Consider the following 27,644-nt stretch of genomic DNA (forward strand, 5'->3'; position numbering starts at 1 on the left):
AGTGTGTTTTTTTATGCGAAGTTTTTGGGATATTGAAATGGGTGGGAAATAGAAAAGAATTATATATACCAAGTCCGTATGCTAAAGTGAGCTGGGGGTGGTAGAGTGCATATGTCTCGGTGAGGCGACACGTCATATGGGGTGCGAATGGGGAGAGGACACGTTAACGATGAGGTGCCAAGGGCGCCATTAGTGGCCTGGGAACTGGGATGGTAATGTAGCGCGTAACGGGATTCTGTGGGTGGGTAGCTGCAGCAGATAATACCAGATAACAATGTTGCAGATTAATCATGTGTTGTATATATAGTAATATTACGAAAATGGATTCTCTCGTTTTTTTTCTCAATTATTTTGTAAGGTATGTATAACTTTTTTACTTTATATTTGAAACCAATAAAAAATATGTAAAAAAATAGTAAGAAAATTCACTTCCGTAATAATACTATTAGATTACTTACTCAAAATATAATTGATCTTTTTGGTAATATTTATTGAGTAATAATTTAAAATTATAATTCATATTTATAAGTTTTTATTATTTGAAAGAATAAAAATTTATAAATATATATGTTATATTTTTAGAAAACATAAAAAATAAATAATTTTAAATTTTTTAAAAATTAAAGAACTAATTAAAACTTTTGGTTTTTTATAAAAATATGGAGAATCAATTTTAATTAGTTAATATTAATAATTTATGATTTAAAATATAAATTTTAAAATAAATAAAAAATAACTTTAAAATAGTCAGTTGATGCTAACCGGAAAAGAATTTCTCACATTGCTCTTTTCATATTTATTTGTTGTAGTAATTTTACTTGTGATATTATGCTAATTTATGTGGGGTTTATTATTGGATTGAATTTGAATTCTATTCTTATTAATATAGTTTAATACTTTAATATAATATAACTTTACTTTTAAAGCCTAAACAGTTAAATTAGGAGAGATGTTATTGTTTGGTAATTATTTTCCTGAAAATTAGAACGAATTTTAGATAAAGAAAATAGATGAGATGTAAAATTTGTTATGTAACAATTTAATCAAATTTATTTGACTGTTCAACAACGACATTTATATTATCTTCATATGAAAGCTATTCTAGCCACTTTTATATGAGTAGCTACTGAAATGTTATATATAATCATACAAATACATTTTTGTAGTTACCAATTTCTCTAAAATATTATATGCACTCCCAAAAACAATAGTTGTGTATATTTATGTATATGATTTTATATATTTTTAATGTGTATTATATATTAGAGAAATGTTAATAATTTATATAAAGTGTCATAAACAAGTATAATGAATCTATAAATATATAAAACAATAGTTATAAATATACAAAAATATTATTTTTAGACATCAATAAATTATAACTCAAATAATATAATTAGGGATGAATTTAATAACAATAATGAGAAGCATTTTGTCACGGTAAATTTTAGAAGATTAAATTTAATAGTATTTATAGAGTTTTTTAGAGAATTTGAAAATGCTCTAGATGGTTCCGGAACGTTCTAGAATATTCTAGAAGGTCCCGGAATACTCTAGAAGGTTCTAGAATACTCTGGAAGGCCATAGAGTATTCTAGAAGAGTGTGGACGTATATAGGAGTATAAAAAGTAGTATGGAAAAATCTAGAAATATTTAGAAAGTTGTGGTATGATGGATATTTGTAAAGAAGGTTCTAGATGATTAATCTAGGTCGTTGATTAGATTTAATTCTAACCATCAATTGAGGAGGTGGATGTCTATAAATAGGAGGTGAGAGTTAGTGTGAGGTATGTGTGAATCAGTTGTAATAAACACTTGAGTAATAAAGTGATCTTTCCACCAAAACTTCCTTTCTCTTGTGTTCTCTTGTGTTCTTAGCTTTCTTGCTAAGTATTTGAGGGTTAGGCTGACTTGATCTTAACTCAAGAAGTTGAGTAAGTCCAAGTGCCGACATGGTAGCGTTGTAGTGTGTCCAAAGTCGTGACAACTTGCCTTTACTGTATTTTTTTAATTTTTTTAAAAAACTAATTATATGTAATATGTCTTCATTTTAAATTTTAAATGACCTTATTACAAATAAATTAAATTTAATTGGCCAAAATTTCAAATTTATTTTTTTATTTTTCTATCATTTTGACTATTATTTAATTTAATTAAATTTAATTTTGTGTCACCACTCTTTTATTCTCTTAAATCCTCTTCTTATTTTTATATTTTCGACCTTCTTTTTCTATTTTTTGTCTAGCGGTCATCTTCTCTTCGTCAAAATGTAAATTTCAAATTCTCCATTTTTTAATTTATATAGATCGATGACTCTATATATCTTCCAATTTCATTGTTTCTCTTTTTGATATTTTTAATTACAAATTTTAATTCAAACAATTATAATTTAGATATTAAACTAACATTTTATTCTCTTCATGACTTTATATATTTTATTTTATTCTTAATTTATTCATCTTTAGTACATATTTTTTATTTTTTGTTCTATTATATGTATCTATGTTGCATATAAATTTTTAAAATAAATTGATTAATTTATTAATTTAAAATATATTTTTTATTTTTAAAAATAATAATAAAAAATATTTTAATTACAATACATAATTAAATAGATGCATAAAAAATTAGTAAGGATAAAATATTATCTATAATTTAATTAAAATATTTTAAGTTCAAGTTTTAGAAATAAAAAATATGTTTTTATAAATTATATATAATAAATAATATTTTAAGAATAAAAGTGTTCACTAACTCTTTTTAATTTTTATATCTCTATATAATTAATAATGTTCAACAAAATTTATTTTAGTATATATATTTTTGCGCTCACTTTTAAAATTTTTTAGGTTTATCACTAGATATAATTTCTTCGTATTCACCTAAAAGTTGTGGGGTTTGAGTTTTATTTCTAATTTAAAAAAAATTATTTTTAAAGTGTATATAATATTTTTTTATTACTGTTGAATTTATTTACACTAAATTTAAGGGTAATATAAATCCAATTATCTACTTTGTAACCGCCTGTTTTCGACATTTCTTTCATCAGTATGTCTTAAATAAATAATATTTATTTATTTATTTATTTTATATTCATAATCTTGTTATAAAATTTATTAAAAAACTATTATTTATCAATTCTCAATATAAATAATATTGTATATTAAGTCATAAAAGTATCAATACAAAATATACCAAATCAAACATTAAATACTAATTAATTAAATAAATTAATGTTATAGGTCCATATAATCACTTGCATCATCTTGTTCCTCATCAATCTCTTTTGCATTGGCAGCATTGATGATGATGGATCCTTTCTTATGAAACTGTCACTATAAAAAATTACTGGATTAGCGACCAATTTTCTATCTTAACTCGTCACAGTCTGCTTTGATTGTGCTAACATGCGACTGTGCTCCTACTGCGCAAATAGCTCATCTTCTTTTTCCTCATCTTCTTCGTCCTTCCATTGTTTCTCTGTCACCAGTGACGCCTCTACCGTCGGTCGCGTCTAAAACCTCATCGAGCGTGAGTCCTCACTCCGCCACTCGCGCTTCATGGCAATTTCGTTTCTCCGCTCAAGATCGAGGTTCTCTGGCGCCGATTCGAATCTCGACGGAGCGAGAGATTCACCGACTATAAAGGGAGCTGGTCGGTGAGGTCGTTCTGGTCTTTGTACAGGTCGCACAAGAACTACATGGAGCACGAGAGCGAGGCGACGGCGGCGTAGGCCGTAGCAGACTGCGACGGCTGCATAGATGCAAGTAGAAAGACGGTGCTGTAACTCAGTAATTGTTTGGAGAATATGAGAATGATATGGGTGAATTGAGTTAGGCTTTGCGAGGGTATTTCAGTAACTATATTATTTTATTTAAATTAGTAACCGATTTAGCGACTATTGCTTTAGCAATCGAATTAGCGACTAAATAATTTTTTACCTTATTTCTCTGTCGGTTGCAAAATCGGTCGCTAAATTAAAAAAATAGTGACCGATTTTGTGACCAAGAATTCCAAAGACGTTAATTATCTTGTGTTGATTGCTAATTTGGTCGCTAAATTAAAAAATAGCAACCGAATTAGTGACCAACTTTATTCTGGTTGTATAATAAACTTATCGGTTGCTAATTCGGTTGCTATTAGTGACCGATTTTGTTGGTCGCTAAAATTGGTCGCTATCTTAACAATTAGCAACCGATTTAGCGACCGAATTAGCGACCAAATAACTTTTCACCCTATTTTTCTATTAGTTGCAAAATCGATCGCTAAATTAAAAAATAGCGACCGATTTTGTGGCCAAAAATTCCAAAGTCGTTTCTTCTCTTGTTTTGGTTGCTAATTCGGTCACTAAATTAAAAAATAGCGACCGATTTAGCGACCAACTATATTCTAGTTGTATAATAAATTGATCGGTCGCTAATTCGGTTGCTATTAGTGACCAATTTTGTGGGTCGCTAAAATTAGTCACTGAATATAATTTGGCAACCGATTTAGCGACCAATTTTTTCTGATCCTAGAAATTCTATATTGGTTGCTAAATCAGTCATTATTAGCAACCAATTTTTTCAGTTGCTAAAATCGGTCGCTATTTTGATAATTTCTTGTAGTGTGCTATCATCACGTTATTGTTGATAGTGCACTATGATGTTACCTATCATATTAAGAATGTCTCCTCCTTGTTCCTCAACATTTTAACATGGGCACTATAAAAACTTATTTGTCCTCTTCTAGCATCTACTCATGTTCATATGGATAATATTGTATATTAAATCATAAAAATATCAATACAAAATATACTAAATCAAACATTAAAATACTAATCAATTAATCAAATTAATGCTATAGGTCCACGTAATCGTTGGCATCATCTTATTCCTCAGTGTTCTCCTTTTGCATTGGCAGCATTGATGATAATGATAGACCCTTGCCTACGGAACTTCTATCATCACGTACTTGTTGATAGTGCACTACGATGTCATCTGATATCTTGAGATGTCTCTTTCTTGTCCCCAACATTTTGATATGGGTGCTACAAAAGCTTGTTTGTCCTTTTCTAGCATTTACTCATGTTCATATAATTGATCAAGTAAAACAGACCGTAGCTTCATGCAAGTAGTAACATTGATCATCCAAATTGTAAGGTTTTGGATTCACTCACATACCTTCGCGATGGTCTCTTAAAAATGTGAAGGTGCATTTGTAACTATGGAGAACATCACCAAAGTATCCGATTCAAGAATAATGGCAAAGAAGGATTGTAAGAACCTTATTTTTAATTAAAGAAAAACAAAATAAATAAATAATAAACAATGATAATTAGAATAGTAAGAGATTAATGATAATAAATTACTAGTAGCAGCAAATGAAAGGATAAGCACTAAGTAAGTAATAAATGTAAGTCATGGCCTGCATTAAGATCAGGCATGCATCATACTTGTGTGTTGTATCTCCGTGTGCTTGTAATTGTGTGTGTGCATTCATGATTATTACTGCTAGCCTACCCTTGTCAGTCTTCTCCTATCTAAGTAGTTTAACATCAAAACAATGTAGACCCACAAGCTAAGTACACAAACTCCTTAGTCTTCCCTCTTAAGAATCTTGTTGGGAACCTTATGTTCTCACCCTCCATCTACCCCTTTCTCACAGATGGGCTTGGAATTCCTCTTCTTTAGGTTTGTTGCAGCATATAACTATGTGGACACCGTATAAGGCATCATCATCGTATGGGGTGAGCCACACACTCGAATGTACATTCTTCACGATCGTTTATTCTCGCACCCATTCAACAGTCCGAAGTTTGATCCTGATTAGCCTTATAAGTTTTTGATGTCCAAGATTCATCTTGGAGGTGCCTAATTTCCTTTTCCACCCTAGGCATTATACTAAGCATATTAGAAGACAAAATCTCTCTTTGACATTTAGCCCATTTACCTGGAGTGGTTTGATCCAGTACTCGAGCCAGATCCTTGTGGAACCCATTCCAAACCATCCGCCACTTGATCCTACAATCGATACGATCCAGTAGTTTGGTCCTTTGGATGAAGCCTTCATGTCAGCCATTTCCAATGGCTTCTTGACTCGGCCAAGGATAGTTTGTCATGGGTTGATCCGATGATTATCGACTTGACTTCCAGTCCTTCAAAAGATTCTGCACCGGAGGAGTAGTATCAGGTCCACAGTCTAGTATTATTTTCCTTCACCATGTATATATTTTTCTGAGGGATAAGATTTTCTTTTGTATATATATCTTAGTCAAGTCCCAGACTATGGTGACCTTTGTGTCGGCCGGGGCCTGAGAGTCAATAAGGAGGTTTTTATATATTATTACTTACTAATAGCATGTATCTAAAAGACCCATTTTACTTTTCCTGCATATGATCTTGAAAAAAACTATGCCCTAGTGGCAATCTATGTGATAAATGTCCTTTATGTTTTCTACTATATGCTACTTGCATAACTGATGCATCTATTTTCTTGAATTCACTAACTCACGAAATTCGGAAAGTAAGGAAGGCTCATTCATATATTCATATAATATAAGGCTTCTAAGGTCAACTGAATGGTAATACCTAATGGCTAGAATTGGTCATGACGTGCTAGAAGTCGAGTCGTTACAATTTGGTATCAGAGTAATTTGTCCTTGGTAGAGCCTAGGGATGGACTAACTATGCCTCACTGCATACTCTATCTTTTACTCTATGCTACTAAGATATCTCTATGATATAATTGCATGCTTGTTTGTACGCATTCATTTTTAAAATATCAAGTGCTTATGTGTGACATGTTAAGACTGATCACCTTAATTTTGGGGCACTTCATGTACTCATACATACTACCTTCCAAACCATCCATTCTTTCATCCCTTGCTCAGCCCAGACTTCGACCCCGACATACCGTATGACATGTTGTTATCTGAGCTTCACCTAGTCCTCATTCCCTCTATATCCTTTGAATATAATAGATCCCGAGCCAGAGTCCCTGATGATCTATGACCCAGAGTATCCGCCATCATTCGATGCCGCTCAGGAGCCAGTGATTCCGAATGCACCTAGGCTCACCACTCCACCACCATCTTCTATAGCCGAGCCCTTCAATAACCCTTAGGGAGAGGCTGACGAACAGGCAGCTCCCGAGGGCATTGGATCGTCATCATTCTCATCGCAAAAGGACTCGAAGATATGGATTGAGTAGATGATGACAAATTTGTATTCTAGTTCGCTCAAGATAATGGGAGTGAAAACTATTTTAGGAAGGACTCATAGATATAGATCGATTAGATGATTGAAGATCTGTATTCTAGTTCGCTCAAGTCAGTGGGAGCAAAAATCGTTTGAGAGGCAAGCAGCAGCAATATTAATGATGTGTCAGAGTGACTCCTTTTATCTCAACACAATGTTCTTTATTCTTTCAGCTATCATTGATCTATGGCTTGTAGTAGTAGTAATAGTAGGAGTAGCAGTAGTAGTAATAGTAGTAGTAGCAACAGTAGTAGTAGCAGCAACAGTAGTAGTAGCGATAATAGTAGGCAGTAGTAGTACCAGTAACAGTAGCAATAGTAGTAGTAGTAGTAGTAGTAGTAGTAGTAGTAGTAGTAGTAGTAGTAGTAATAACAATAGAGTAGTAGTAGTAGCAGTAGCAGTAGTAGTAGCAGTAGCAATAGCAATAAATGTAGTAATGTTGTAACAATAACAGTAACAGTAGCAGTAGTAGTAGTAGTAGTAGTAACAGTAGCAGCATCAGTATTAGTAGCAATAGCAGTAGTAGTAACAGGCAGTAGCAGCAGCAGTAGTAGTAGTAGCAGTAGTAGTAGCAGCAGTAGCAGTAGTAGTAGTAGCAGTAGTAGTAGCAATAGTAACAGCAGCAGTAGTAGTAGTAGTTGTGTGATCTTGTTTCTCGCTTTGTATAAATTTTTTAAAGGGCTAGTATTTTTTGTAAATATTTACATGTTAGATGGGTCCTAAAATAGGGTGCCTCTTGTAGAGTCAAGGCCTGTTAATATAAGAACAAGAGTCTATAAATATCTATATGTGATATAAATAAGCAGATGATGTAATCTTTATGATGTATTAAACTGAGCCTAAGGGAAGTATATAATATTACTATGCTTTTGTATATTTATATATTGTATGTTTTGATTGCTTAACTTATATCTACTTTTTATATTTGGCTAACACATGATCTTGATAAGCAACATAGGCTTATATTTATATTCTTAAGATATCTAGTCTAGAGTTCTTAAGGTAAGCCAAATAGTAGAGCATAGCTACTAGCATTGGTCATGACGTGCTAGGAGTTTGGTCGTTACAATTTGGTATCAGAGTAATTCATCCTTAGTAGAGTTTGGGGAATAGACTGGCTATGCTTCATCATATATTGTGCTTTTTTTTATCATGTTGCTCGAATATCCCTATGATATAATTGCATGATTGCTTGGAGGCATTTATTTTGGAAATATTAGCACTTAAACTGCATATGTTAAGGTTGATCACCTTAATATTAATTGTTTGGTGTTAACAGGACCCAAACAGCCATAAACAGGTGTGATCCTCGAAGAGCGAGTTTGAATTCCGAGTTGGCGTTAGACCCGGTTGCTTTGTTAGAAGCTATGAACGCAATAACTACGGCTATGTATGATTCCGTTGCTGACTAATAGAGCTGTGGACAGGATGAAACGACGTCATGATAGTGGCAATTGGAATGGTAACGGAGACAAAAATAGGCAAGAGAATGGTGCAATTGAGGGTGATAGGCCAATGAACTTGGCATCCTTTTTAAAGGTCATTCCTCCCAAATTTTCTGGAACCACCAACCTAACCAAGGCAGATGATTGGTTTCGTGCTATGGAACGAGTTTTGCAGGTGCAGCACGTCCTGAGAGATAACCTGTGGAGTTCACTGCTTATATGCTAAACGGGGATACATAGCATTAGTGGTAGGGGTACACCAATTTCTGGGTCAAGGAGACACCACGATTACTTGGGATAATTTCAAAACCAAATTCTACAAGAAGTACCTCTCTCCGTCCTATTGTATCGCAAAGGATTTGGAATTGTTATAATTCAGACAAGGGAGTATGAATGTGGCCGAGTACAGTAGAAAATTTGAGGATTTATGCTGATTCTCGAAGGTGTGTCATGAAAATCTCACAGAGTTTGAGGAATGAAAATATATCAAGTATGAGGGAGAACTTAGGGAGGAACTGCTAGCCTTAATGGGACCATTGGAAATCTAAAATTTTACTGAGTTGGTGAACAAAATCTACTGAGCTGAGGAGTGCACCAAGAAGCTAGCAATGGCCCGAGCAAACCGTCAGGACTTTTCCTCAAGGAATTTTAACAGAAACCTAGCACACCAAGGAAGGAATTTCAAAAGAGACGGTCAGCTACAGTGCCGAAACCCACCAAGTTAAAATCCTAACTCTCAGTTCAACATGGGGAGTTACAATTAGTCATAGGACTCAGAGAGACAACTCCAGAGAGCTCAAGCAGATCCCACTTATGCTAAGTGTGCGAATAACCATGGGAATAAACCCTGCTAGTTCGGATCAGGCGTTTGTTATAGCTGCGGTAGACCGGGCCACATGCAAGAGACTGTCGCATCAAAAGGAATTGACTGGTTCCCCCTCAACCCCAACAATAAGGAAGGGTTTTTGCAATGACAGCTAAGGATGCTTCCACGTCTGACTCCTTCATCCAAGGTGAGTGTTCTGTTCAAGGCAAAACCCTAAATGTACTATATGATTCAGGCACATCTCATTTCTTTATATCTATAGAATGTGCATGCATGCTAGGATTAAGACTCTCTAGACTTGAGTATGATTTGACTGTTCACACATCCATTGCATAAAATATTGTGACTAGTTTAGTTTGCAGAGGTGTGTCTTTCATCATTAGAGAGAAATATTTCATGCATGATTGGGCTTGTCTTTCTCTACTTGGTATTTATATTATCCTAGGATTAGATTGGTTATCTATGTATCATGTCTTTCTTGATTATTTTAAGAAAACTGCTTTGATTATATCTGTTAGTACGCTCAATATTCTCCATAGCTATTATCTAAACTCAATAGTCATAAACCTTAGTAGTAGTGAGTGTAGAGGGTATATTCTCTTAGCGGCCAGTTTGGCTGAGAATGAACAGAACCTAGAGCAGATTCCCGTGGTAAGGAAATTTCCTGAGGTCTTTTTGCACAATATTCCCAAATTTTCTCCTCAACGCGAGATAGAGTTTACAATAGATCTAATGTTGGGTGTAATACCCTCGCTATCAGAATGTCATGCTTCCGGCTATACCACTCTAATATCAAAAAGTATTACAACGACTTCATATACTTAATAATAAAATAGCAACCTTTGACTTGAAACTGTGTCGCTGTTTTCTTTGAAAAAAATCGAAAAAGTGCTTTATCTTGAAAACAAACAAGCATACACATATATACAAAACTTCTTACATAAGTAGCTTATAAATATAATATACATACAAAATTTACAACTCCTATCCCTCTTACAAGCTTATAATAATAAAGGCAAGGGGAATCTATAACATGTATACAACATAACATAGCATATCTAAGAGCTTAACAAAAAAAAATTTGTGAGCTTCCTCGTCCATCCTTAAAAGAGAAGTCTATAGGGGGTGAGAACATCGTCCTCGTTGGTTCTCAGTAGAGGGTTTAAGAATTGTTATAAGAAGATATTTTAAATAAAACTATTTTCATCGCAGTGATTCGTCATTTTATAATCCAAATTTAAAAGTCATATTTTCTTATAAAAATTTCACGCAAAATAACATTTCATACATTTCACCACCTACTAAGAAACTATTTTTACTAAAACTTACAACTGATCTAACCAATTACGGCCTCTGGCCCAAATCAAATCAACTTGGCCTCCAATTTAAAAAAAATCTCCATCAAAACTCAAACCCAAAACAGAATCGATCACAGGCACAAACAATGAAAGGCAAACATAATCAGAAAGTAATTACAGCAAGTACAACAAATAATAATTAGAGAGAAATCATCAGATAGGCAAACCAAAACACTTAAGCACACCCAGAAAAAGCAAACAAATTCAGTATGATGCATGCCTGTCCTACTGGCTGTGAGCTCACATGTCAGTTACTTTGCCAAAACACGACACATTCCGTAGCTAACCCGAATATCATCCTCTTGAAAACTGGTAGGCAGTACACCACCACGATCCGTACCTGATGAGTGGTACACCACCACGATCCTCACCATTGCAAGTGGTACACTACCATGATCCTCGCAAGATTTTCAATTGGAAAACACACACCCATGGGCGGTAGATAACCACGATTCTCACCATCTATGAGCGGTACACCACTACGATCCCCATAGACATTGCGACATTGGACAAGCAGTATACCACCACGATCTTTACTAGGTCAAAACTCACATTCAAAATCATAATCTTTTAAAATTTTGACCTGGAGCAAGTGGGACTAAACTACAACCCTTGCGTACTGTCCAAATTTTTTTCAAATATCCAAATATCTCTTTAAAAACATTTCAAATCCATTTCTCTTTTGTAAAACTTCTTTTCACCAAAACAAAAGTCTCAAATCAATTTCAACAATCCATTCTTTAATTCCGTTTAAAAACCCCACAATATATAACTCTCAAAGTTTTATAAAAAATTCGACAACACCTTTCCTAAAACTTAGACTTTGCCACCCTTCTCGTGTCCCAACCAAACCATTTATCAAACTCTTCTCAACCATTTACAGTATTAAATCATTACAAAATCAAACCACTTCCAAAATCAAATCATTTTCATATCTTAAATCATTTCCAATTCTCAAAATCATTTTCGATAAATCAACAAAACTAATTCTAATATTAAATCTTTTTCCAAAACCAACCAACTCCAATAGCAAATCATTTATAAAATCAAACCAATTCCAAATCAAACTGGTTCCAATAAATCACAATTTAAACCAACTTCGACATAAACAATAAAAAATTAATTTCTAGCCACCACAACCAATCAATAATTCAATCAAACAAATAATTAAAGACATCCAAAATAACTCAATTCAATCTAAGAACTTATAAAAATCATAAAAATACATTTTTCACATTAATATAGACTTGTAACAATTCTTGATAGTAAATTGAATTTGAAAAATCATCCCTACCTCGAATAGTCAAACCCATAAAACCAAACGTGTCTAAAAATCTTATTTCTCTTGTCCATCAATATCGATAGAGAGCTTGGGCGACAACGCAACCGTTTGTTGTCACACGCAGCAGCACCACTGGTGCACGAAAATTACAATCACACTTTGTAATTCCGCACAACTAACCAGCAAGTGCACTAGGTCGTCCAAGTAATACCTTACGTGAGTAAGGATCGATCCCACGGAGATTGCCAGCTTGAAGCAAGCTATGGTTATCTTATTAGTCTTAATCAGGATATCAATAGTGCTTCTTAGTTTTAATTGCGAAAAGTAAAAGAGCATGAATTAAATGATACTTGTTATGCAGTAATGGAGAACATGTTGAGGTTTTGGAGATACTCTATCTTCTGAATTTCTGCTTTTCTACTGTCTTCTTCTTCACGCACACATGTCTTCTTCAATGGCAAGCTGTATGTTAGTGGATCACCGTTGTCAATAGCTACCAGCCGTCCTCTCAGTGAAAAGGGTCTATGTACATGGCTAATCATCTGTTGGTTCTCACCAATGTTGGAATAGGATCCATGGATCCTTTTGCGTCTATCACTACACCCAACAGTCATGAGTTTGAAGCTCGTCATAGTCATCCCATCCCAGATCATACTCGGAATACCACAGACAAGGTTTACACTTTCCAGATCTCAGGAATGCTGCTAATTTTTTCTAGCTTATACCACGAAGACTCTAATCTCAAAGAATTGAAGGCTTTGTCGTCAGGAGAGGCAATCAAACGCATGGACCAGGAACCCAAGAGATATACATTCAATCTGAGGTAGAACGGAAGTGGTTGTCAGGCACGCGTTCATAGGTTAAGAATGGTGATGAGTGTCACGGATCATCACATTCATCATGTTGAAGTGCAAATGAATATCTTAGAATAGAAGCAAGCGTGATTGAATAGAAAACAGAAGTAATTGCATTAATTCATCGAGACACAGCAGGGCTCCTCACCCCCAACCATGGGGTTTAGAGACTCATGCCGTCAAAGATACAAATTCAGATGTAAAAAATATCATGAGGTACAAAATAAATCTCTAAAAGTAGTTTTTATACTCAACTAGTAACCTAGGTTTTTAGAAAATGAGTAAACTAAGATAGATAGTGCAGAAATCCACTTCCAGGGCCCACTTGGTGTGTGTTGGGGCTGAGCATTGAAGCTTTCACATGTAGAGGCCTTCTTTGGAGTTAAACGCCAGTTGTAACTTGTTTTTGGCGTTTGACTCTAGCTTGCAACTTGTTTCTGGCGTTTAACGCCAGAATAGGGTAGAGAGCTGGCGTTGAATGCCAGTTTGTGTCGTCTAAACTCAAACAAAGTATGAACTATTATATATTGCTGAAAATCTCTGGATGTTTACTTTCCAACGCAATTAAGAGCGTGTTGATGAGCAGATAATTTATACGCTTTTTGGCATTGTTTTTAGGTAGTTTTTAGTATGATCTAGTTACTTTTAGGGATGTTTTTATTAGTTTTTATGATAAATTCATATTTCTGGACTTTACTATGAGTTTGTGTGTTTTTCTGTGATTTCAGGTATTTTCTGTCTGAAATTGAGGGACCTAAGCACAACTCTGATAAGAAGGCTGACAAAGGACTGCTGATGCTGTTGGAATCTGACCTCCCTGCACTCGAAATGGATTTTCTGGAGCTACAAAACTTCAAATGGCGCGCTCTTAACGGCGTTGGAAAGTAGACATCCAGAGCTTTCTAGCAATATATAATAGTCCATACCTTTCAATGCCAGTTCCATGCTACATTCTGGAGTCAAACGCCAGAAACACGTCACGAACCAGAGTTGAACGCCCAAAACACATTACAACTTGGCATTCAACTCCAAGATAAGCCTCAGCTCGTGGATAGATCAAGCTCAGCCCAAACATACACCAAGTGGGCCCCGGAAGTGGATTTATGCATCAATTACTTACTTCTATAAACCCTAGTAGCTAGTTTAGTATAAATAGAACTTTTTACTAGTGTATTATGTATCTTTGGTCTCAGTTTTATTTTTTTTATCCATCTTAGGAGACTATTGATCACTTTTTGGGGGCTGGCCATTCGGCCATGCCTGAACCTTCATCACTTATGTATTTTCAACGGTAGAGTTTCTACGCACCATAGATTAAGGGTGTGGAGCTCTGTTGTACCTCAAGTTTTAATGCAATTACTACTATCTTCTATCCAATTTGATTTATTCCTGTTCTAAGATATTCGTTGCACTACAACTTGATGAATGTGATGATCCGTGACACTCATCATCATTCTCACTTATGAACGCGCGTGACTGACAACTACTTCCGTTCTACCTTAGGCCGGGCGCATATCTCTTAGATTCCTTGATCAGAATCTTCGTGGTATAAGCTAGAATTGATGGCGGAATTCATGGGAATCCGGAAAGTCTAACCTTGTCTGTGGTATTCCGAGTAGGATTTCGGGATTGAATGACTGTGACGAGCTTCAAACTCCTGAAGGCTGGGCGTAGTGACAGACGCAAAAGGATCAATGGATCTTATTCCAACCTGATTGAGAACCGACAGATGATTAGCCGTGCTGTGACCGAGCATTTGGACCATTTTTACTAAGAGGATATGATGTAGCCATTGTCAACGGTGATGCCCTACAAGAAGCTTGCCATAGAAAGGAGTGATAAAAATTGGAAGAAAGCAGTAGAAAAGCAGAGATTCAGAAGGAGCACAGCATCTCCATACGCCTATCTGAAATTCCCACCATTAATTTACATAAGTATTTCTATCCTATTTTATTTATCTTTTAATTATCTAATCCAATCACATTTGAATCCGCTTGACTGGAATTTACAAGATGACCATAGCTTGCTTCATACTAACAATCTCTGTGGGATCGACCCTTACTCATGTAAGGTTTATTACTTGGACGACCTAGTACACTTGCTGGTTAGTTGAGCGAAGTTGTGGAAAGAAAGTGCTGAGTTAACAGATGCACATACCAAAGAGCCATTATTGATGATCACAATTTCGTCCACCACGTGTCATTTGCACTCTTGTAGCTCCAAAAATTCTATCTCGAGTGTAGGGAGGTCAGTATCCAACAACATCTGCAGTCCTTTTTCAGCCTCTGAATCAGATTTTTGCTCAGGTCCCTCAATTTCAGCTAGAAAATACCTGAAATCACAGAAAAATACATAAACTCATAGCAAAGTCCAGAAATGTGAATTTTGCATAAAAACTAATAAAAATATACTAAAAAGTAGCTAGATCCTACTAAAAACTATATGAAAATACCCCAAAAAAGCGTATAAAATATCCGCTCATCACAACACCAAACTTAAACTGTTGCTTGTCCCTAAGCAACTAGATAAACAAAATAGGATAGCACGAAGATCAAGAGGCAATCTCAGAGTTTTACATGAAGCTCAATTCTAATTAGATGAGCGGGACTAGTAGCTTTTTGCTTTTGAACAGTTTTGGCATCTCACTTCATCCCTTGAAGTTTAGAATGATTGTCATCCATAGGAACTCAGAATTCAGATAGTGTTATTGATTCTCCTAGTTTAGTATATTGATTCTTGAACACAGCTACTTTATGAGTCTTGGCCATGGCCCTAACAACTTTGCCTTCCAGTATTATCACCGGATACATAAATGTCACAGACACATAACTGGGTGAACCTTTTCAGATTGTGACTCAGCTTTGCTAAAGTCCCCAATTATAGGTGTCCAGAGTTCTTAAGCACACTCTTTGGATTACAACTTTAACCACCCAGTCTCAAGCTTTACACTTGGACCTGCTTGCCACAAGCACATGATTAGGGACAGCTTGATTCAGCCGCTTAGGCCAGGATTTTATTCCTTTGGCCCTCCTATCCCTTAATGCTCAAAGCCTTGAATCCTTTTTTTTACCCTTGCCTTTTGGTTTTCTTACTTCAAGAATCAATTTTATGATTTTTCAGATTATCAATAACATTTCTCTTTTTCATCATTCTTTCAAGAGCCAACAGTTTTAACATTCATAAACAACAAGATAAAAAATATGCACTGTTTAAGCATTCTTTTAGAAAACAAAAAGTGTTACCACCACATATAAATAATTTGAATTTTTCTTATTAAGAACTCGAAAAAGTTGCTTCCTTATTCTAAAAATATATGCTATTTCATTCATGTTTAATGATGATGAAAAAAATAAATTATAGCTTACTTGGATATGATAAAAATAAAAATAAAAATACCAACTAATACTACTCATATGACTCCTAAGATAGATCTCTAATAGCAGAAGTTATTACAGAGTTAAGATTAGGACTCAACAACCTCTATTTTGGGAGATGGATGCTCCTTAAATCTGTGGGGTGTCTGGTCCTTTAAGAGACAGCTTCTGGCGCTTCAGCTCCTGTAGCTCACGCCCTTGCTTCTCCTGTTCCTTAAGCAGTTTGCAAAGCATGCTATTTTGATTCTGCTGTTCTTCTTTAAGTTGATCCATAGTTTCTTGCAGCTTGGTGACAGATGCTTCTAGGTGGGTCTAGTAGTCAATCTGAGAGATTTCTGGGAGGAACTCCTTCCATTGACTTTTTTTGTGATTGGGTGGTCGACTGAGATATACTCATCTACTCCTATCTTTACCCCAGCATCTTTACATAGCAGAGAAATCAAGCTTGCGTAGGCCAATTTGGCTTCAGTGGAGTTCTTGTTTGCAATTGTGTAAAGCTCACAAGAAATCAGATGATGAACCTCCACTTTGTCTCCCAGCATAATTCAATGGATCATCACTGCTCTTTTGACAGTGACCTCAGAGCGGTTGCTGGTGGGTAGTATGGAACGCCCAATGAAATCCAGCCAGCCTCTAGCAACTGGTTTGAGATCCCCTCTCTTGAGTTGATTTGGGACACCCTTTCTGTTGGTTATCCACTTGGCTCCAGGGATGCATATGTCCTCTAGAACTTGGTCCAAGTGCTTATCTACTCTCACTATTCTCCTATTAAAGGATTCTGGATCATCTTGTAGTTGAGGCAGCTTGAAGACCTCTCTTATTCTGTCCAGGTCGAAGTAAATAATCTTCCCTCTAACCATGGTTTGAAAGGTATAAAAAGCGGTTCCAATCATTCTCTGCCTCTCTGTTTGCCACAGATTTGAGTAGAATTCTTGAACCATATTTCTACACACCTTTGTCTCAAGATTAGCTAGAATTTTCCAGCCTCTGTTTCGAATCTACTCTTGGATCTCCGGATATTCGTCTTCTTTCAGATTGAATTTAACTTCCAGGATCACTGACCTTAGACCCATTATTTTCTAGTAATGTTCCGAATGTTCCTTGGTTAAGAACCTCTCTTGATTCCAAAGTGATTTTGGATTATTCTCTTTCTTACATCTTGAAGTGGTTTGTTTTCCCTTAGAAGCCATGATCTTAGAGAGTCTTAGCTCAGTGATCACGCAAAACACACCAAACTTAGAGGTTTACTTGTCTTCAAGCAAAAGAAAGGAAAGGAGAGGAGAAGGAGGAGAGCTAAATTCAAATTGTGGAGGAGAGGGGGTGGCCAAATGTGAATTTAGTGGGTTTGAAAATTTTTTTGAAAAAGATATGATAGAAGATATGATTTGTAAAAGATAAGTATGAAATGCAAATGATGTAATTTTAAAATTGAAAAGATATGAGAGGATTTTGAAAAGGATAAAACTAAATTGAAAAAGATAGTATGATGAGTTGAAAAAGATTTGAAAAGATATTAAAAAGATAGATGGATGTTGCAAAAGATTTGAAAAGAAATAAAAAAGATATATGAGTTTTGAAAAAAGATTTGAAAAGAAGAAAAGATTTTTAGGATTAAGAGTTATTTTTGAAATTTGAAATTGAAAAATGAGGATTTTTAATATGTTTATGCAAGAAATTATGGATGAAAACATAAAAAAATAAAAAAATTGAGTTGGAAAACAAAACTACCTTCCCTCCACGTTCCTGGCGTTAAACGCCCAAATGTTGCCTGTTTTGGGCGTTTAACGCCCATTTGTTGCTTGTTTTGGGCGTTTAACGCCCAGCCAGGTACCCTTGCTAGCGTTAAACGCCAGAAAGCCTTTGTCAGTGGGCGTTAAATGCCCAGAAAGGTATCGTTACTGGCGTTTAACGCCCTAAAGTGCCTCTTACTGGCGTTTTCGTGCCAGTGGGTTTCTTTTCTCTGCTCTCTACTCTGAACCCTTCTGTAACTCTATGAACTCCTGTAAATGAGAATTTATTCTGATAATAATTTATTAAACTCCTATAATTGTTATTGAAATAACAAATAAACTACAGTAATGGCTGGGTTGCCTCCTAGCAAGCGATTCTTTATTGTCCTTAGCTGGATCTTACTAAGCCTTAATCTAGTCTCAGTTCTGAGCATTCTTGCTCAAAATTGCTTTCAAGATAATGTTTGACTCTCTGTCCATTAACAATGAACTTTTTGCCAAAATCAATATCCTGAAGCTCTACATATCCATATGGTGACACACCTGTAATAACATATGGTCCTCTCCACCGAGATTTTAGTTTCCCAGGAAATAGCCTGAGCCTAGAGTTAAATAGCAGAACCTTTTGTCCTGGCTCAAAGACTCTGGATGACAAGTTCTTATCATGACATCCTTTTGCTTTTTCCTTGTAAATTTTGGTATTTTCAAAAGCATTGAGTCTGAATTCCTCTAGCTTATTCAGCTGGAGCAATCTTTTCTCTCCAGCTAATTTGGCATCAAGGTTTAGGAATCTGGCTGCCCAGTAGGCTTTATGCTCCAGTTCCACGGGCAGGTGACAGGCCTTCCCATACACAAGCTGGTATGAAAAGGTTCCTATAGGAGTCTTGAATGCTGTTCTGTATGCCCATAGAGCATCATCCAAGCTCTTTGCCCAATCCTTTCTACGGGCAATTATAGTCCGTTTTAGGATTTTTTTTTAATTCTCTATTAGAGACTTCAGCTTGCCCATTGGTTTGTGGATGATATGGAGTTGCCACCTGGTGGCTAATCCCATATCGGACCATGGCAGTATAAAGCTGTTTATTGTAGAAATGAGTGCCTCCATCACTGATTAGTGCTCTAGGGACACCAAATCTGCTAAAGATATATTTCTGGAGGAACTTCAGGACTGTCTTAGTATCATTAGTAGGTGTTGCAATTGCCTCCACACATTTAGATACATAGTCTACTGCCACCAGAATGTAAGTGTTTGAGTATGATGGTGGGAAAGGCCCCATGAAGTCAATACCCCATACATCAAACAACTCAATCTCTAAGATCCCTTGTTGAGGCATGGTGTAACCATGAGGTAGATTACCAGCTCTCTGGCAATAGTCACAGTTACGTACAAACTCTCGGGAGTCTCTATAGAGTGTAGGCCAGTAGAAGCCACATTGAAGGACCTTGGTGGCTGATCGCTCACCTCCGAAATGTCCTCCATATTGTGAGCCATGGCAATGCCATAGGATCTTCTGCGCCTCTTCTCTAGGCACGTACCTATGGATTATTCTGTCTGCGCATCTCTTGAAGAGATATGGTTCATCCCACAAGTAGTACTTCACATCAGAAAGTAATTTTTTCTTTTGCTGCCTGCTGTACTCCTTGGGAATGAATCTTGCAGCTTTATAGTTTGCAATGTCTGTAAACCATGGCACTTCCTGAATGGCAAAGAGTTGCTCATCCAGAAAGGTTTCAGAGATCTCAGTGGGGGGAGAGGCATCCCTTCTACTGGTTCTATCCGGGACAAGTGATCTGCTACTTGATTCTCTGTCCCTTTTCTGTCTCTTATTTCTATATCAAACTCTTGCAGAAGCACACCCATCTTATGAGCCTGGGTTTTGAATCCTGCTTTGTAAGTAGATATTTAAGAGCAGCATGGTCAGTGTACACAATCACTTTTGATCCTACCAAATAGGATCTGAACTTGTCAATGGCATAAACCACTGCAAGCAATTCCTTTTCTGTGGTTGTGTAATTTTTCTGCACGTTATTTAGAACACGGTTGGCGAAGTAAATGACGTGCAGAAGCTTGTCATGCCTCTGTCCCAATACTGCACCAATAGCATGGTTAGTGGCATCACACATTAGTTTAAATGATAATGTCCAGTCCGGTGCAGAAATAATAGGCGCTGTGACCAACTTAGCCTTCAGAGTCTCAAAGGCCTGCAAACACTCTGTGTCAAAGACAAATAGTGTATCAGCAGCTAGCAGGTTACTCAGAGGTTTTGTGATTTTTGAAAAATCCTTTATAAACCTCCTATAGAATCCTGCATGTCCCAGAAAGCTTCTGATTGCCTTAACATTGGTAGGTGATTGTAATTTTTCAATTACCTCTACCTTGGCTTGGTCCACCTCTATCCCTTTGTTCAAAATTTTGTGTCCAAGGACAATTTCTTCAGTCACCATAAAGTGACATTTCTCCCAGTTTAAAACCAGGTTGATCTCTTGGCACCTTTTCAGAACAAGTGCTAAATGGTCAAGACAGGAGCTGAATGAATCTCCAAATACCGAGAAGTCGTCCATGAAGACTTCCAAAAATTTTTCCATCATATCAGAGAAAATAGAGAGCATGCATCTCTGAAAGGTTGCCGGTGCATTACACAGACCAAATGGCATCCTTCTGTAGGAAAATACTCCAGATGGACATGTGAATGTCGTTTTCACTTGATCCTGGAGATCTACTGCAATTTGGTTGTAGCCTGAGTAGCCATCCAAGAAGCAGTAATAGTCATAACCTGCTAGTCTTTCTAGCATTTGGTCTATGAATGGTAAAGAAAAATAATCCTTTCTGGTGGCTGTATTGAGTCTTCTGTAGTCAATACACATACGCCACCCCGTAACTGTTCTTGTAGGAACCAGTTCATTTTTTTCATTATGAACCACTGTCATACCTCCCTTTTTGGGTACAACTTGGACAGGGCTCACCCAGGGGCTATCAGAAATGGGATAAATAATCCCAGCCTCTAGTAATTTAGTGACCTCTTTCTGCACCACCTCCTTCATGGCTGGATTCAGCCGCCTTTGTGGTTGAACCATTGGTTTGGCATTAACCTCCAGTAAGATCTTGTGCATGCATTTGGCTGGGCTAATGCCCTTGAGATCACTAATGGACCATCCAAGAACTGTCTTGTGTGTTCTTAGCACCTGAATTAGTGCTTTTTCTTCCTGTGGCTCTAAGGTAGAGCTTATGATTACAGAAAAAGTTTCACCTTCTCCCAGAAAAGCATATTTTAGGGATGGTGGTAGTGGTTTGAGCTCAGGTTTAGGAGATTTCTCCTCTTCTTGAGGAATTTTCAGAGGTTCTTTTATTTTCTTTGGTTCCTCCAGATCAGGCTGAACATCTTTAAAGATATCCTCTAGCTCTGATTCGAGACTCTCAGCCATACTGATCTCCTGTACCAGGGAGTCAATAATATCGACACGCATGCAGTCTTTTGATGTGTCTGGGTGCTTCATTGCTTCAATAGCATTTAGCCTAAACTCATCGTCATTGACTCTCAGGGTTACTTCCCTTTTTTGGATGTCAATGAGAGTTCGTCCAGTTGCTAGGAAAGGTCTTCCTAGAATGAGAGTTGTACTCTTATACTCCTCCATTTTCAGCACTACAAAGTCAGTGGGAAAGGCGAATGGCCCAACTGTGACAATCATGTCTTCAATCACGCCTGATGGGTATTTAATGGAGCCATCAGCAAGTTGAAGACATATCCTGGTTGGTTTGACCTCTTTAGTCAAGCCAAGCTTTTTGATAGTAGATGCAGGGATTAGGTTGATACTTGCCCCAAGATCACATAGAGCTGTCTTGGTACAGGTACCCTCTAATGTGCATGGTATCATAAAGCTTCCAGGATCCTTAAGCTTTTCTGGTAAGCTCTTTAAAATGATTGCACTGCATTCTTCAGTGAGAAGAACTTTTTCAGTTTCTCTCCAATCCTTCTTATGACTTAAGATCTCTTTAATGAACTTAGCATAAGAGGGTATTTGCTCAAGTGCCTCTGCAAACAGAATCTTGATTTCAAAAGTCCTGAGATAGTCTGCAAAGCGGACAAATTGTTTATCCTGTTCTGCTTGGCGGAGTTTCTGAGGATAAGGTATTTTGGCTTTGTATTCTTCAACCTTGGTTGCTGCAGGTTTATTTCCTACAGAGGTGGGTTGAGAAGCCTTCTTGAGGGAGTTATTATCAGCACTTGCAAGTGTCTGACCCCTCATAGGCGTTTGAACACTAGGATTGGGGGCTGGATTGGCGTTTAATGCCAGATTCCCTCCCTTTTCTGGTGTTTGAACGCCAGAACTGAACATGGGTTAGGTGTTTAACGCCAATTTTTCTCCCTTTTCTGGCGTTTAACGCAAGTTTTTCACCCTTTTCTGGTGTTTGAACGCCAGAATCATTCCTCTCTGGGGTCTTACTATCCTCAGAGGGATTTTGGATAGCAGTCTGCTCATCCTCTATTATTTGTTCTTTTCTTGGCTTTCTGCTACTTTGAGTTGAGGTATTCAATCTTTTTCCACTCCTTAATTGAACTGCTTGGCACTCTTCTGTTATCTGTTTTGATAACTGCTGTCTTGTCTGGTCAAGTTGTACTTCCATGTTCCTGTTAGCATCCTTAGTGTCTTATAACATCTCTCTAAATTCCGCCAACTGTTCTGTCAGATAGCATAATTGCTTATTGATTTCAGCAACTTGTTCTGGAGGACTAAGTTCAGTGGATACTGCCTTAGCCTATTCTTTTATGGAGGACTCACTACTTAAGTACAGATGCTAATTTCTAGCAGCTGTATCAATGAGCTCTTGAACCTCTTCAATTATTTTTCTCATGTGTATAGATCCACCAGCTGAGTGATCTAGAGATATCTGAGCTTTTACTGTAAGCCCGTAGTAGAAGATGTCTAACTGCACCCATTCTGAAAACATTTCAGAAGGGCATTTCCTTAGCATCTCTCTGTACCTCTCCCAGGCATTGTAAAGGGATTCATTATCCTCTTGTTTAAAGCCTTGGATGTCCAGCCTTAGCTGTGTCATCCTCTTAGGGGGGAAATATTGATTCAGAAATTTGTCTAACAACTGTTTCCATGTTCTTATGCGAGCTTTAGGTTGGTTATTTAACCACCTTTTAGCTTGGTCTTTTACAAAAAATGGAAATAGTAACAATCTGTAGACATCCTGATCTACTTTCTTATCATGTGCTGTGTCAGCAATTTGTAAGAACTGTGCCAGAAACTCAGTAGGTTCTTCCTGTGGAAGACCGAAATACTGACAATTTTGCTGCACCATGATAATGAGTTGAGGATTCAACTCAAAACTACTGACTCCGATGGAGGGTATACATATACTACTCCCATATGAAGCAGTAGTGGGGTTAGCATATGACCCCAGAATCCTTCTGGACTGTTCATTTCTACTTAGGTCCATGATGGAGAAAGGGAGATGATGTGGATTTATTTTATTTATTTTATTATATTTATTTATTAATTTATATATTTTTTTGAAATAATAAAATAAAAAAATTAAAATAAAAAAAGAAGATTTGAAAATATTTTATGAGGATTCTCAAAAAAATGAGAAGAGAGAAAGTGGTTAGGAAGTTTTTGAAAAAGGTATGATTTTAAAAATTTTGACCAAGTCAACCCAAGGAATTCGAAAATTAATGAGTAATTAAAGGAAAATATATTTTTTATATTTGAATTTTATTATGAAAGAGAAAACACACAAAAGACACAAGACTTAAAATTTTTAGATCCAATGCTCCTTGTTTTCGAAAATTTTGGAAGAAAAATACCAAGGCACACCAAACTTAAAAATTTTAAGATCAAAACACAAAGAAGACTCAAGAACACTTTGAAGACTCACAAGAACAACAAGAACAAAAAGAAAGAACACCAAACTTAAAATTTTTAGAAAACCAAAATAAAATTTTCGAAAACTAAAGAAAAATTAACAAGAGAACACCAAACTTAAAATTTGGCACAAGATTTAATCAAAGAAAAATTATTTTTAAAAATATTTTAGAAAGGAAGACTCAAAGGAGCAACTATTTCCAAGAACATAAACACATTCAATAAATGCAAGGATTGAACAGAGAAAAACTATTTTTTTTAGATGACAAAAACACAAAGGACACAAAACTTAAAACATGCAACTAGACTCAATGAGAAGCTAACAATTAATAAAGAAAAATAATATTTTTGAAGAAAATTTTTTTGAAAAGAAAGTAAAAGACTCTAAACCAAAAAGACAAAATTTTCCTAATCTAAGTAACAAAATAAACCGTCAGTTGTTCAAACTCGAACAATCCCCGGCAATGGCACCAAAAACTTGGTGCACAAAAATTACAATCACACTTTGTAATTCTGCACAACTAACCAGCAAGTGCACTGGGTCGTCCAAGTAATACCTTACGTGAGTAACGGTCGATCCCACGGAGATTGCCGGCTTGAAGCAAGCTATGGTTATTGAAGAACAAAACTCTCACGTGATCTAGAATTTTCACAAATAAATTCCCGTTGTAAGTATAGCTTCTAGACCGACAAGAATTCCTTTCTTACAAACGTTTGGTTGTCACAATTAACAAACCCAATAAAAATAATTAACCGAAATATTCAAACCTCGGGTCGTCTTCTCAAGGAATTGCAGGGAAGTATGATTTATTATTGGTTATGAAAAATAGTATTTTTGGGTTTTTGAAAGGTTTGAATAAGAGAAATAGATTGCAGGGAATTAATAAATTAATAACTAATAAGACTCTTGGCAAGGTATGAAAACTGGAAGTCCTATCCTAGTTATCCTTATCAATTTCCCACTTAGTTAACCTTTACTAAAGCAAAGGAAAGTCAAGTGGACTAATTAGTTTGATCCTCAAGTCCTAGTCAATTCCCAAGAAAGGACTAGAGTTATTGGAATTCAATTCAATTAGCAAAAAATAGCAATTATCAATTACGATGAGTTTGACAACTCAAGAGTTACCAATTAATCAACCAAAGCCAAAAGGAAAAAATCTAAATTATTTATATAATAAATAAAAGAAAGCAATCATGAGTCTGAAATACCTCAAATTATATTAATTAAGAAAATCCTAACATGAAAAGTTCATAAACAAATAAAAGAGAAAATAAATAAAAAGAACATTGAACCTGAGATAAAGAAGATGAAAATATTCCTAAATCTTTTAAGAGGAATCCTAATCCTAATCCTAAGAGAGAGGAGAGAACCTCTCTCTCTAAAAACTACATCTAAATTATGAAAAGTGTGACTTATGGATGAATGTATGTTGTATATGAAGTATATCATGAATGAATGGATTCTCCCACTTTATAGCCTCTAATCTGTGCTTTCTGGGCTGAAAACTGGGTCAAAAACAGCCCAGAAATCGTCCCCAACGTTTTTTGGTACGTACAGGTAGCGAGAAAGTGACGCGGAGGCGTCGTCCACGCGTTTGCGTGGATTGAAATTCGCAGATGCGACGCGGGCACATCATCCACACGTTCTGTCGCCTAACTTCGGGGAAACTATGACAAATTATATATCATTACGAAGCTCCGGATGTTAGCTTTCTAACGCAACTGGAACCGCGTCATTTGAACCTTTGTAGCTCAAGTTATGATTGATTTAGTACCAAGAGGTCAGGCTGGACAGCTTTAGCAGTTCCTTCAGTTCCTTGTATTCCTTCCAGTTTTGCATACTTCCTTTCCATCCTCTAAGCCATTCCTGCCCTATAATCTCTGAAATCACTTAACACACATATCAACTCATCAAAAGGTAATAAGAGAGGATTAAACATAGAAAAATTAAGACCAAAGAAGCATGTTTTCAATCATAGCACAGAATCAGGAAGGAAAATGTAAAACATGCAAATCATATGAATAAGTGGGAAAAGAGTTGATAAAAACCACTCAATTGAGCACAAGATAAACCATAAAATAGTGGTTTATCAGTTATCTTATTATTCTTAGTCAGGATATCAATAGTGGTTCTTAGTTTTAATTGCGAAAAGTAAAAGAGCATGAATTAAATGATACTTGTTATGCAGTAATGGAGAACAGGTTGAAGTTTTGGAGATGCTCTGTCTTCTGAATTTCTGTTTTTCTACTGTCTTCTTCTTCACGCACACAGGTCTCCTTCCATGGCAAGCTGTATGTTGGTGGATCACCGTTGTCAATGGCTACCAGCCGTCCTCTCAGTGAAAAGGGTCCATGTACATGGCTAATCATCTGTTGGTTCTCACTAATGTTGGAATAGGATCTATTGGTCCTTTGCGTCTGTCACTACGCCCAACAGTCATGAGTTTGAAGCTCGGCACAGTCATCCCATCACAGATCCTACTCGGAATACCACAGACAATGTTTAGACTTTTCGGATCTCAAGAATGCTGTCAATTGTTTCCAGCTTATACCACGAAGACTCTAATCTCAAAGAATTGAAGGTTCTGTCATTAGGAGAGGCAATCAAACGCATGGACCAGGAACCCAAGAAATATACATTCAATCTGAGGTAGAACGGAAGTGGTTGTCAGGCACGCGTTCATAGGTTGAGAATGGTGATGAGTGTCATGGATCATCACATTCATCATGTTGAAGTGCGAATGAATATCTTAGAATAGAAACAAGCGTGATTGAATAGAAAACAGAAGTAATTGCATTAATTTATCGAGACACAATAGAGCTCCTCACCCCCAACCATGGGGTTTAGAGACTCATGCCGTCCAAGATACAAATTTAGATGTAAAAAATGTCATGAGGTACAAAATAAATCTCTAAAAGTAGTTTTTATACTCAACTAGTAACCTAGGTTTTCAGAAAATGAGTAAACTAAGATAGATAGTGCAGAAATCCACTTTCAGGGCCCACTTGGTGTGTGTTAGGGCTGAGCATTGAAGCTTTCACATGTAGAGGCCTTCTTTGGAGTTGAACGCTAGTTTGTAACTTGTTTCTGGCGTTTGACTCTAGCTTGCAACTTGTTTCTGACGTTTAACGCCAGAATAAGGCAGAGAGCTGGCGTTGAATGCTATATTGCGTCATCTAAACTCGGACAAAGTATAAACTATTATATATTGATGGAAATTCCTGGATGTCTATTTTCCAACGCAATTGAGAGCGCGTCATTTGGAGTTCTGTAGCTCCAAAAATTCTATTTCGAGTGCAGGGAGGTCAGAATCCAACAGCATCTGCAATCTTTTTTCAGCCTCTGAATCAGATTTTTGCTTAGATCCCTCAATTTCAGCCAAAAAATACCTGAAATCACAGAAAAATACACAAACTCATAGCAAAATCCAGAAATATAAATTTTGCATAAAAACTAATAAAAATATACTAAAAAGTAGCTAGATCCTACTAAAAACTATATGAAAATACCCCAAAAAGCGTATAAAATATCTGCTCATCAGCCACCGTCACCTCCACTCTTCCGGTCAGCCTCAAACAGCAATGGCAGTGAAGGAAAACACCACACCTTCCCCTCTTCTCCATCGCGTCCTCTATCTCTATCTCATCTGACTCTTCTTGCGGCAG

General features: G+C 36.3%; 1 protein-coding gene across 1 annotated transcript in view; it reads left to right on the plus strand.

Annotated features, from left to right (window-relative positions):
• The first annotated feature begins 9,653 nt into the window (after positions 1 to 9,653).
• Positions 9,654 to 27,644, plus strand: part of LOC107459313 (induced during hyphae development protein 1-like) — a 19,826-nt gene continuing 1,835 nt past the window's right edge. The window contains exon 1 of the mRNA XM_016077523.1: positions 9,654 to 9,696. Coding sequence (XP_015933009.1) covers positions 9,654 to 9,696 — 43 coding nt within the window. The remainder of the gene's footprint in view (positions 9,697 to 27,644) is intronic.

Source organism: Arachis duranensis, chromosome 7 (genome assembly GCF_000817695.3).
Source record: "Arachis duranensis cultivar V14167 chromosome 7, aradu.V14167.gnm2.J7QH, whole genome shotgun sequence".
NCBI classification, from domain to species: domain Eukaryota; kingdom Viridiplantae; phylum Streptophyta; class Magnoliopsida; order Fabales; family Fabaceae; genus Arachis; species Arachis duranensis.